The following is a 12,395-nucleotide window of genomic DNA, read 5'->3' as shown; positions in this document are numbered from 1 at the left end:
GGTCACAATGACTATGCTGGGATTCCATTCGCTAACTACTTCGCCGCCCACCTTCTCACATATCACACCAGTGTTATCCCATACACTGGCCAGGAGTTGCTATTTCTTCTTCCACGAGCCAACTCTGAAACCGTATCAGCAATTCTGCCAAACAGAGAATTTGATGCCATGAATTTTCCTTTCATCAGGCCACTGCCTGAAAGAAGATTTTCCAGCATCTATTGATCCACTTTTAGACCAGGCGATAAATTCCTCCTTTAATCCCTGCCACGGCACCCTTCAGCAAAGTAACATACATCTCTTATAGTGATATTCACAACCCATTAATATTGTAAGTCAAAGCCTTATCGCTCAACCATGTTATCATATTTCAGTGCGAGGAGGCCCGAGTGGCCCCTTGTAGATAATGATCAACATGCATCAAAGGACACGGCCGGCTTCATATCGGCTTTAGACATTGTGAAATAAATGTGATGGAGAAAGCGTGAAAGAGAAAAAGAGAGAACAACCTAACTTTATTGATCCTTTGGACAGGATATATAGAGAACAGAAAGGTTATCCTGTACAAGATTTTTGGTGACAAATATAATTTGCAAAAAATGCAAGATAATGCACAGCTATTTCTTTCCATGTGTGCGAACGACTTCTTTCCTAATCTTTTAACCACCGAGGAAATAGCCCATTTACGCGTAACAGCTCTTCTCTGCAAATCCGACAATAGAAACAGATCTGTTGATAACAGAAACAGATTGATATTTTGTAACCTTTATTCTTGACATACATAATGAAATAATATCAGCCTTTTGTTTAAATCTTTATCCTATCTATAAATTGTTGAAAACGATATAAAATAGAGTGCAATAGCTACAACACTGATATGATTCATATGAAGGAAAGCCCAGAAAGGGATAACTACCCATCTCATTTATGAAGGAAAGCCTAGAAAGGGATAACTACCCATCTCATTAAAGACGCCATCTGCACTTCTAGGCTCTGTTTTGCGACTTGGGGAATTCTGCAACAGGTGGTAGCCATTGGCATGCCTATCTCCAGCTGTATTTGGTAATTCTGTTCCAGCTCGAAGTCATGGAGATACTAATAATGTCCAGCTCTATTTACCAAACTCAACTCCATGGAGACCCTACATTGAAGAAGGTGGTAGCTCCGCTTTTTCTAACTTGACTAAAACGCTTCCATTTCTACTATTAGTATTTGTAGTCAAACTTAGAAGACCAAATAGATAGCTCATTTGTTGTTGCTGGTAAATGGCTAAATGCTGAGGACAAGAGCCCATGTGATGTGGGAACTGGGAACCGTATGATCAATGTAGAAAAATAAAGGAAATTTTAGGTGGGGAAAAAGGAAAACGGGAAGAAACATGGAGAAACTTGTCTATGAGTGATTCCCTGAACTATTTGGTCAGTAAATTTTGGCAATAAAAGTGGGGGACCCTCAACTCGAGCAGTTCCTGAGTTGAAAAATGAATGCGTGTCAAAGAGAGGAAGGAAATAGTCTTTTTACCAAGTCAAAATTTCAACTCCTTCAGTTGATTGCATGTAAAGGCGGCCTCTTCTATGTTAACTAGTTAAACATTTTTCTCTAAAGTTCAGCACCTAATTTACTTGCTGCTTGACAACATAAAACTCCAAAGCTAGTACCCTCCACCAGGAGGACCGACGCCTATTCCGTCATTATGCAGGTAGTTGATGTCTATGGAAATCGAACCACTTCTGCCAGGCAAACATATCTTCCCCCAAGCAAGCTGCCCAAATAATTTTTGTTCTGATATTTTTCTTATCATTTCAGTTCGTTTGCAAGGTGTGGGGATAGATGTTGCTGAGAGATGCTTAGGTGCTTAAGAGTTCTAAGATCAGAGTCATGTAACGATTGCTCCTAGACCAAATTAACTGTGCCTGGCGAAGCTCACTAGAGTGGAGTACTTGCAGAGATATTTATAATGGGTTTGCTTTTATTAGTTTTTTTAGCTGCAAAGGATTCTTCTGACAAGAACCTGATTTTTCTATGTACATCTTCAGAAAACACACTCAAGTTCGGAAACTTGTTTTGAAAACTTGACGCTGTGCAGGCCTTCCCAGAATCTTAGATGATCAATTTAGAGAAGCTACCCGCGGAAATCCACTAGCGCTGAGAAATGAGCTCCGTTCAGTTCACAGCTTGGGGAAGTGCTTGCTTGTGGTGGTCATCACAGGGCTCCATTAGTCACGCTTCACTTTCTTGCCGTCGATTTCAAGCAGCTTACCTCATCCCGCAGTACCCTCACATAAACACCTTTTGAGAAGTCAATGCTTCGCTCTTTCTTTCAAAGAAATTAGTTTCTTCGTGTAGACTTGATCTACCAAGACGAGACCTGGTAAAGATCGAGATTTAAATAGTTCTTAGGTTTCCTTATAATTAACTAATCACTTGTATTATATTCTGAAACTTAACATGATCACTCGTGTTACGTGTCGAGTATCGTCGTTTCAAAATTTGACTCTCTTTCAGATATATCACATGGATGACATCCTGATAACCAAAATTCGACCAAGAACAACTCAAAAGATTGACTTTCTGGGGAAACTACATGAAGTTACAGAGAAAAGACTTGTACTGAACTTCGATCTGCTGGGAACTAAAAGTCATGGATATAGCCTTATAGCCTTGACTTGAAACACAATAAATTTCAAGTTGCTTGATATTTGAATATTGATCTTGAAGTAAATGGATACAGCCAGCACCACCGAAGTCCTGGCAAACTTATGTCATGTCACATTGGCATGAGCGAACCTAGTGGGGGCCAAGGACCGTTGTGGATTATCAAAGCTTGAAGCAGGTAAGTCTGCCATGGTCACAGGGAATGAGCTCGGTAACTACTCTGGTTCTTCAAAAGTTCTTCACCGTTAGAAAAAAAAATAAAGGGAAATAGTTCTGTACATTTGTAGCAAGTCTGCCATGGCCACCAACAATGAGCTCATTAACTAATCTGGTCTGCCAAAAGTTTTTCATCATTCGTAAAAACAAGAAGAAAAAAGTCACACTGTGGTAGAATTATAGGAGAAGGAGTGGCTCTTTGAAGATCAAGCAGCTACTGAAGTCATTATGGAAATTAAATAAGGAGACTTGCTACAAAGAAATTACATGAAAGCTGAAAACCCGGGCATATATATATATATATATGGAAAACATTTGCACAAGCATGTGGAAGCGAAAGAGAAACATCTAAGAAGAGGCACAAAAGACGTCTAAGAAATTACATGAAAGCAAGTAATATAAAGAAAACATATGCAAATCCATTTAAAATTAATTCATGAAATTCGACATCAGTAGGAATTATATTAAGCCAATGGGCCAAGTCAAAACTGTTTTTCAGCTGGATCTGGTCAAATCATCGACTGGGTTAATGCCCGGGTTGGTCAGGAACCTTTTCTTATATATATATATATATACATATATTCTTCTTGCCTTTTGACCGTGGAGGAACTGAGAAAGGGTAGCTACCGCCAACCCGTAGACGGTCAAGCCATGTGGGCAATTGCGCAGCAGCACAGCAAGTTAATGAAGAGAAAAATAAAACCCAATTGAATCGACAAACTTTTCCGGGACTTTTTCCTCGCTGTTCAGTGGAATTGAAGTTGTATTTAACCGATCTTCTCTGTAATTGTTTACAGGGAAAAGCAAAATGTGATGATGGTCGCAAAATCATGCACGTAACGGCTGTCTTTTCGCGATTCAAAAGAGAAATCACAATCTAAATTATAGTCTCTGGTAGATCATGCACATGCATGCGGTGCACTTTAGTTGGAAAGTTCTAAATAACTGTCGGCGACCATGAGTCGTTCTTGATATGACGAATGTTGGATGTGGAAGGGACGGTAGCTGAGCCCAGCTCAGGTGGTCGTACGACGGCATGGGTGGGCTTCAGCCGTCGGTGGGTTATCAAGTCCGGCGGCCACTATGACCGAACCCGAAGGTTCCGGTCTTTTAGTTCCTTACGCGGTTGAGCGTCAAGGAATTTGGTAAAGGAGACGGCCACTTTCTCGGGGGTCGGCAGATTACGTAAGAAAGGAATGGTATCCATGGTCGGCTTGCTAGCAGCCCGCTGCTCTAATATTGCTTTCCAGTATTCAGACACCGACTTTTTTATTGGGTTTTTTTCACGTTCAGCTACTTGCGGCTCCTTACGTTACAGGATTTGTATTTTTGCCCTGAAAGTCTTGGTGAGGTTTCTTTCTCCCTTACGCATCGCCTTCCTCGGTTTCCAACAAGGCCAGACTTCACTGTACTGCCCGCTTGCGCTTGATAAGGAAAGAAGAAGAAGCTGATCGGACCCGCTTGGTCCCTTTCATGCATGATGTGGACTCGGAATACCCGAACTGGGAATTTATCAAGTTGTAAATTAACTTTTCTATACTCATCGTGAGCTGTTTCTAGTTAAAGCTTCCGGAGAAGGTCAGCGACAAAGCTCATAATGGCTGAGACCTTTCACGCCGATTGTTGTGAACATCTTTTTTCGCCATTAAATTACAGGAGAAAGAAAGGAAAGGCACAGGGATACTGCTCCGGATCGGTGGACCTTTCATGCACCACCTTACCTGTAAAGTTGACATTCACAATCAAATATTAATGGGTATGGTCCAGGTACTCGTATTGTATATATATAAAGAGGGCCCATACTCCGAGTGTCGTGGGATTTCTACGGCCACACTCTGGCTTTAGAAATCCATAAATCATAAATATGTGCACCCCTGAAGCTGACCAGTTAAAGTTACCGGTCCTGGAAATAGGGTTTTCAGTGAGGAGCTTTGAATGTTTCAGTTTTTCCAAGACAACGATGGCATGCATCTCAAAGATATGATATTCGCTGGAGGCTTTCGTTATTTTTTAGTTATAATGAGTTGTGAATTTTACCTGACGTGTTTAGATTGGTTCAAGGACCTTAAGTTTAGAACTGTAGTTCAAGGTCGCCCTTACCTCATCATTTTTCATTTTCTTGAGAAAAAAAATGCTACGGCAAAGCCAATTTTATTTGACTATGAGTCTTACATTTGTTGCCGCAAAAAGCTTGAGTTCTTCCCAGAAATTCAAATGTGGAAAATGATTTGGAGTTGTTAGCCATTTTCTTTGAGATTAGGAGCATCTGCCTCCTCTTTTAGAAATGTGGCATGTATTAGGTAGAAGATATTGAGAAATCCCTGCTCCCAAACTTATTGTTTTGTTGATAATTCTTTGCCAAGGAGTTGGAAAAAGAAGGCATGTACTGACCCACTTGGGCAAGACCCGTACTTTCATGACTTGGGGCATCATAAATAAATTAAACATGCTTTCTTTCTTTCTTCTTGGAGTCTTGCATTCATGTGCTTGCCTACCCACATTCTCTACGCGAAAAGGTCTCTGCCACATATTGACCCGTTCATACATCGCCTCCGTTCGGTCAAAAACGGGGTGACGGATATTCGGATTTATCGTTATCGGGGTTCTAGGATGAGATCCATATCTTATTCATCAATCTAAAAATTTTAAAGAACTTTCAATTCAATGATAACTGCATTAAAATGCTTCTCATGTAATCATCTGAGAAAAGATGTGCTGCCCAAGGAAACCATGCCAGATTCAGACCCGAACTAATGGGATAGGACCTGCTGGATCCTCCGAATGTGGAGCGGATACTTGACCCGAATATTTTAACATTCTGACCTTTTTTAGTTTAAATTATCCTTATTTTCTCTAAAAGTAATTTTTAATAGTTTTATCAAAATTTCACTACTGGTTTAACTTAACTGGATTGTCGTATCTGGCAATTTACCGTTTTATTTCGAAAACGACTTTTAGAAGCATCAACATCAACATCAAACCGTATTTAACGCTCGCTTTAGTACCAACAAGGAGGAAATGTTGGCGCAAGAAAATATCAAATGGCCGCCACCCGGGAGGTATATAACTATACCATTTGCAGTGTGTACCAAGTATAAACTTGTTTAAAACGAATCGGTATAGCCGATTCGAAAAATTGCCGTGTATCGTTTTCAACGGTTTGTAAATAGTTAAAAAGATCATATTAATGTACTATTATTATTTTAAAATGGTTTTTTTAATTATTTTTATCAATCGACAGCTGCTTCATGAGTTATGAGCTAGATTAATCGGCTAATTCTACTTCATTAGACAAATGAATGATCTTGTAGCATTTATAACATTCGTTTGCACCTCAATTAAGGGTCAACGCCGAATTAGAAAAGTCATATTAAATTCCTCGCTTTAGTCCCAAGGTGGAAGGAAAGAAGTGCCAGTCTGCCACGATAAAAAGTTCAAAATGGCCGGCAACGATCATAATTTTAATACCGAAAATATCGACTACGACCAGGACCGGGCCATCAGCCATGGCGGCCGAGTTGTATAAATAGCCAGCATTATCGTTGGAAATGAACCACACCACCCGTCCCGGACCCTCACTGGTAGTGGTGTTTTCGACCAGCTTTTATCCTCGCCCTTGCATTCCAAAATTCATGGACGCCGAGCCCACTGTTCCTAGATGGAGACCCAGCCCGAGTCCGGCGAGGTCGGCTCCGCCGGAGCAGAGCAGTCCTAGTCCGATCCCGTTTAGCCAGAGCGCGCGGCAGGAATCGATGTATGCTTCTGATTCCGATGACGAAGTGGTGGCGTTCGGGAGCGGCAGGAAGATGGGGGGCGCTGAGATGGTGAGTTTGATGATTGAAGGAGGCGAAGGAGCTGGCGGCGGAAGGAAGGTGGAGGGTGGTGCTATGGTGAGGAAAGTCGGCGGTGGCTCTGGGGTGTTCCTGACCTGGAAGGACTTATGGGTCACCGCCACCGACGGGAAAGGTGGGACGAGGGCCATATTGCAGAGGCTAACTGGGTTCGCCGAGCCCGGCGAAGTCCTCGCCATCATGGGCCCTTCCGGCTCCGGCAAGTCCACCCTTCTCGACGCATTAGCAGGTGAGACTCTCAAAAACACATGCAGCAGAACAGGACACAACTCTATCATGTTTTTGAAATCTTTCTCTCTCTAGACCTTAACTGTGTCCTCATGTGGGTGTTGCGCGTCTTTTGCAGGCAGGTTGGGCTCCAATACGAGGCAAACCGGAGAGATTCTCGTGAATGGGAGAAAGCAAGCTCTCGGATATGGAACTTCGGTGAGGATTAATTATTATGGACTACTGTTGCGTTGCGGTCACTAGAATTGAGTTTCATTAAAACACCACAGAAAAGGATCTCATATGTAAACTGGTTTTCTAATATCAGCACGAGATTTTTCGACAGGGCATCGTGTTGTTAAAAAAAAAAAAAAATCTATGTTTTCAAGAAAACCCACTTTATCATGATCTTGGTGCAACAAAGTAGCACTTTTCATATACTTCATATGCACAAACAAGACATCTTCCTTGGGATTTTCTCGGGAAAACCAGATGATCTTACAATATCGGGAAAACCAGATGATCTTACAGTATCAGGAAAACCTTTTTCTTGCTTTTACTCAAAGACGAGATTTGTGAATATGGTTTGGCCGACCGGCGGGGTTCATCGTAGTTGGTTTAACTGCTGCATGTGTCGCGACATGACCTATGAACTAATAATAACACCTTGGATACAGGCCTACGTGACTCAAGATGATACGCTCATGAGCACGCTCACAGTCAAAGAGGCGGTCTACTACTCCGCTCAGCTCCAGCTGCCCAGCACCATGTCTAAGGCAGAGAAGAAGGAGAGAGCAGAGACCACCATCAGGGAGATGGGCCTGCAGGACGCCATTAACACGAGGATTGGAGGTTGGGGAGTCAAGGGACTCAGTGGGGGGCAGAAGAGAAGGGTCAGCATCTGCATCGAGATCTTGACCAGGCCCAAGCTCCTCTTCCTGGACGAGCCCACAAGTGGGCTTGACAGTGCTGCAGCTTACCACGTGATGAACAGGATCGTCGGCCTAGCCAAGCATGACGGAAGGACTGTCATAGCTTCCATCCATCAGCCGAGCAGTGAAGTCTTTGAGCTCTTCAACAATCTCTGCCTACTCTCAGCAGGCAAAACCGTCTACTTTGGCCAAGCTTCAGGCGCTAGTGAGGTAACTAAATAACAGACACGGATTAATGACCTAAGCCTTTGTGGAATATATAGATTATTGGATATGATTTGATCAAACTGGAGGGGTTTGTCTATCAAATAAGTCACAGAGAAACTGGACCTAAAGCTCCCTCCCTGTCTCTCTTGTCCCTGTTTTTGGTAAGGAGAAAACTGAAATCCCTTTCATTTGATTGCAGTTCTTCGCAGTAAATGGTTTCCCTTGTCCAACCTTGAGGAATCCTTCTGATCACTATCTCAGAACCATCAACTCTGATTTTGATAAGGTGAGAATATTGCTGTAACACTCGCCGTGCTTATAACATTTTCGGCATCAACTAATAGTTGCAGAATTTCTAAATAAATCGTGCTCTTTTCCCCTTTATTTCAGGATATTGAGCAGGGGATGGACGCAAAAGCAACTACAGTAGCAGAGGCAATCAATACTCTCGTCTCCTCCTACAGTTCATCACACATAGCACAGCAAGTGTCGAGAAGAGTGGAAGAGATCAACAATATGGTAACAGACAGAAGATCCCTACCGTTTCATAATACTTAATCATGGATTTTTTTCTCTTTCCCTACATGGGTTCTTAATTCTAATTGTTAATTTCAATTTTGCAGGACGGCGCAGCGTTACAGAAGAAAGGAAGCCAAGCAAGTTTCTTCACGCAGTCTCTGGTTCTTACACAGAGGTCCTTCGTGAACATGTACAGAGACCTTGGTTATTACTGGCTACGCCTGGCCATATATGTTGCGCTATGCTTGTGTGTGGGCACCATCTTCTATAACGTTGGCCACTCATTTGGATCCATTCAGGTATACTGCTCAACCCATCCACATCTCATTTTCTCGTCACAACCATTACCGAATTGAAGCTTATGTGAAGTTATGAATATATATGACAGGCCAGAGGATCAATGTTAATGTTTGTAGCTGCATTCTTGACATTCATGGCCATTGGCGGATTCCCTTCCTTTGTTGAGGACATGAAGGTACACTTCTTTTTCTAATTTACGGCCGATTGCAGTGCTTTTGTACCTGCCTGCTGTACTTATACGGGGGACAAAAGCAATGGAAATAGGCCTGAAGGCTTGTTGTTGCCTTCATTTCATGCGTATCTCCGTGCAGAAAGTTGATTGCTCATTCTTAACTCGCCCTCTAAAAGCCACATGGTTTCTGCAGATTTTCGGACGCGAGAGGCTGAACGGCCACTATGGTGTTACGGCATTCGTGATCGGGAACACGTTCTCCTCCATTCCTTACCTCCTCTTGATCTCTGTTGTGCCGGGAGCCATAGCCTACTACTTGGTCCATCTCCAGAGCAGCGCCGAACACTTCTTCTACTTTGCACTGGTGCTGTTCGTGTGCATGATGCTGGTGGAGAGCCTGATGATGATTGTGGCCAGCATCGTGCCCGACTTTCTGATGGGCATCATCACTGGTGCAGGGATTCAAGGGGTGATGATGCTCAATGGAGGGTTCTTCAGGCTGCCGAATGACCTTCCCAAGCCGTTCTGGAGGTACCCAATGTACTACATCTCCTTCCACAAGTATGCCAACCAGGGATTCTACAAGAACGAGTTTGAAGGGCTCACCTTCCCCAACAACCTAGTAGGGGGACCTCGCACCATTACCGGTGAGCAGATTCTCAGGGATACATGGCAAGTTGAGATGGGGTACTCCAAGTGGGTGGACCTTGCCGTTCTCTTTGGAATGGTCGTCCTCTACAGGGTCATGTTCCTGTCCATAATAAAGCTTACAGAGAAGATGAAGCCAGTGATCAGAGGATTCTTCTCTCGCCCCTCTGTACAATCAACTGAAGACATGAAAACAGTGCATCCGAACTCAACTCCTTGAGTTGCAGAGCTTAATTGTTTCTGGTCGCCTTAATAATTATAAAATTTGTCTTTTGTCCATAAATGGAACCGGTAAACCTTTCCGGTGACGTAGCGTGTGTACAAAGTAATAGGATCAAGCAATGGTCAGTTGCTTGCATTTTGTGTATATCTTTTTCGCATCCTTCTAATAATGAAATGAAAACCCTCTGCTCCAGGACCGGCCATTTGCTGATAAATCTCTTGGAGCATAATTTGATGGCGCTTTGCAGGAAGTAAATGGGTTTTGACCTTTCGAATGTGAAATCATCACGCTTGGTAGTGTTTATGGAATATAGACCAGCCTTAACAGAGTGCAGGCGATGTTGTGAAAATTTTCAATACGATATTAAAAATTTCAACACAATCTTGAACATTCTTATTTTCCTTTTTCTTTGTGCATGTGTTTGTGTTGGTAATTTAAGCATAAAATTATTAGTCTTTGATTTTGTCTTTCATAGAAGAGATCAGTGGTTACTTCGACGGCACAAAGCACAGATGAAATTAATCGACATTGGGTTTTCATGTACGTATGAAGCCAAGAAGGGGAAGGGGGGCGGCTTCTTTCCTTTGGCTGCAAGTCAAGAAGACGAAGAGGTTGGTCCATGGAAGCAAAGTGCAATCCTTTTTCTGCCTCACATTGGACACCGTCTTGACGAAGAAGTTCCAAAAAAGGCATCTCTTTTAGAGAGGGTGGCCTTCGTAGGTGGTTCTCCGCACCCAGAGCTGGACACGGCAAAGACACTTCTTCTTTGGGAGGCAAGTTGGGCCTTCAAGGGCCCAGCGGCAGCTAGGTTTTTTTTTTTTTTTTTTTTTTTTTTTTTTTTTTTTTTTCCTTAAGTGGGGCTGAATGGTTTTGTAGTATAAACTAAAACAATTTTTTGAATATTTTTTATAAGGGGCTTTTTTGTATTTTTCAAGATTTGTATAGGTGCTGAATTTTAATTTTTCAAAGTACTAGTAAGCAGCCCCTTATATCTTTCCAGTCATCAATTTGATTCCCTTATGTGCAACAACTAAAATAAATATATAAAAGGACCTTTATAAAAATAAAATATAAAAGTGTTAAAGAAAAATACTGGTTTTGAGGGGCGGTCACATGCTGGCTTGAGCAAGTGTTTCTACAAAACCTTAAGTCAGTAGTTCAATTCTCAGGATATGCATCTTTATCGGTGTAAACTGTCTGTTTGACCCTAATTTGTCAAATAAGAAAATAAACATATTAACCAAATGAATGTTGGTTGCGTAAGATAGAAAAATGGATAAAATACAACAGAAAGAGAAGTCGCTTGTGCAAAGATAATTGGCCAAACTTCACCTAGATGTCATTAAATGTGGTTGAAGATAGGGATGGAAGGAAGTCGACGAAATCTGAATTCTGTGACTTTTGCTTGCCTGCTTAACATCTGAAAGTCAAAAACTTATACGTCTTAGCCTGACACCCATTATAATATAGTTTATTCCTGAGTTTTAAGCATACATACAAAATTAGGTATTTCTTTCGTCGGATTTCAGGGAACTTGCTGCCTATATTCAAACTATATTTAACAATAAAAGGAAGCCATGCTAGTGCCTGTCCACATTTTGATGATATGATCGGTAGAAAATAGAAACTTGCCCTTGTACAAGATGTTCTTATATGTTATATAGTCAGTCCAATACATAGAATATTCTTCTTTCGAAGAAAAAAGAATTTGAAATGTTGAATACGAATCGTAAACGACGAAGCAGGGGAAATTTAAAACTCACCAAGAATCGAGTGCAAGTATCCATTAGGTTTTAGCAGTTGGACAGAATCAATGGTTTCAAGTCGGCGAATCATATTATGCATAAATTTTTAGTTGAAGAAAGCGGCAAAAGAGTCGAATTTTGGCAAGTCTGCTGGTAAGGTTCAAGAAAGTGTTTCCGGAAGCCGTAGATAATTCGTGTGAAATCAATTATGAATTCCCCGCCGACAGCCACCTTCTAGGGATATTCTATTCGTGAAGGAATTGGCTTGAATTTGGGGCCTCTCACTTGCAATAAAAGCAACTTTCTCTCTCTTCCTTGTTTTAGAATTTCATCTCACCAAAACGGCATCACTAAACTCGTGCAACTAAAAATGCAAGTCATATGCAAATCCAAATCCGAAATCTAATTTTACAATCTAAAACTGATTTTTATATTAATATCTGAATCCACATCCGAAGTTTGAACCGGATTTTACCACCTTTCAAAATGTAATAGCATTAGATATAGGATATTTTTCTAAAAATAAATCCGATCGAATGTCATTTCATAAATTTGAATTTGATCCGATTTCTTAATAAGATATTAAATTTTTGTTCATATCCAATTTTTTCGAATATGATTGGTTAGATACCTGATTCAAATCGAATACGTTGACATCCCTCTCAACAGACATTCACATCCCTCTCAACAGACATAGAACGATTCATAGGTAAACTTCAT

General features: G+C 41.5%; 1 protein-coding gene across 1 annotated transcript; it reads left to right on the top strand.

Annotated features, from left to right (window-relative positions):
• The first annotated feature begins 6,421 nt into the window (after positions 1-6,421).
• LOC116259503 (ABC transporter G family member 1-like) lies at positions 6,422-10,164 on the top strand. Its single transcript, XM_031637366.2, has 8 exons — positions 6,422-6,951; positions 7,069-7,148; positions 7,607-8,071; positions 8,268-8,354; positions 8,459-8,587; positions 8,692-8,886; positions 8,976-9,062; positions 9,253-10,164. Exons 1-8 carry the CDS (start codon positions 6,504-6,506, stop codon positions 9,925-9,927), a joined length of 2,166 nt encoding a protein of 721 aa, XP_031493226.1. The 5' UTR covers positions 6,422-6,503; the 3' UTR covers positions 9,928-10,164.
• Positions 10,165-12,395: the final 2,231 nt, after the last annotated feature.

The sequence above is a fragment of the Nymphaea colorata genome, chromosome 8, assembly GCF_008831285.2.
Source record: "Nymphaea colorata isolate Beijing-Zhang1983 chromosome 8, ASM883128v2, whole genome shotgun sequence".
NCBI lineage: Eukaryota > Viridiplantae > Streptophyta > Magnoliopsida > Nymphaeales > Nymphaeaceae > Nymphaea > Nymphaea colorata.
The sequence above is the reverse complement of the archived record's forward strand: the minus strand, read 5'-3'. Positions and strand labels throughout refer to the sequence as shown.

Coding starts and splice junctions, on each gene's coding strand:
- LOC116259503 (XM_031637366.2), top strand. CDS start 6,504: ATGGACGCCGAGCCCACTGTTCCTAGATGGAGACCCAGCCCGAGTCCG. Junction 7,149..7,606: donor CTCTCGGATATGGAACTTCG/GTGAGGATTAAT, acceptor CCTTGGATACAG/GCCTACGTGACTCAAGATGA. Junction 8,588..8,691: donor TGGAAGAGATCAACAATATG/GTAACAGACAGA, acceptor TCAATTTTGCAG/GACGGCGCAGCGTTACAGAA.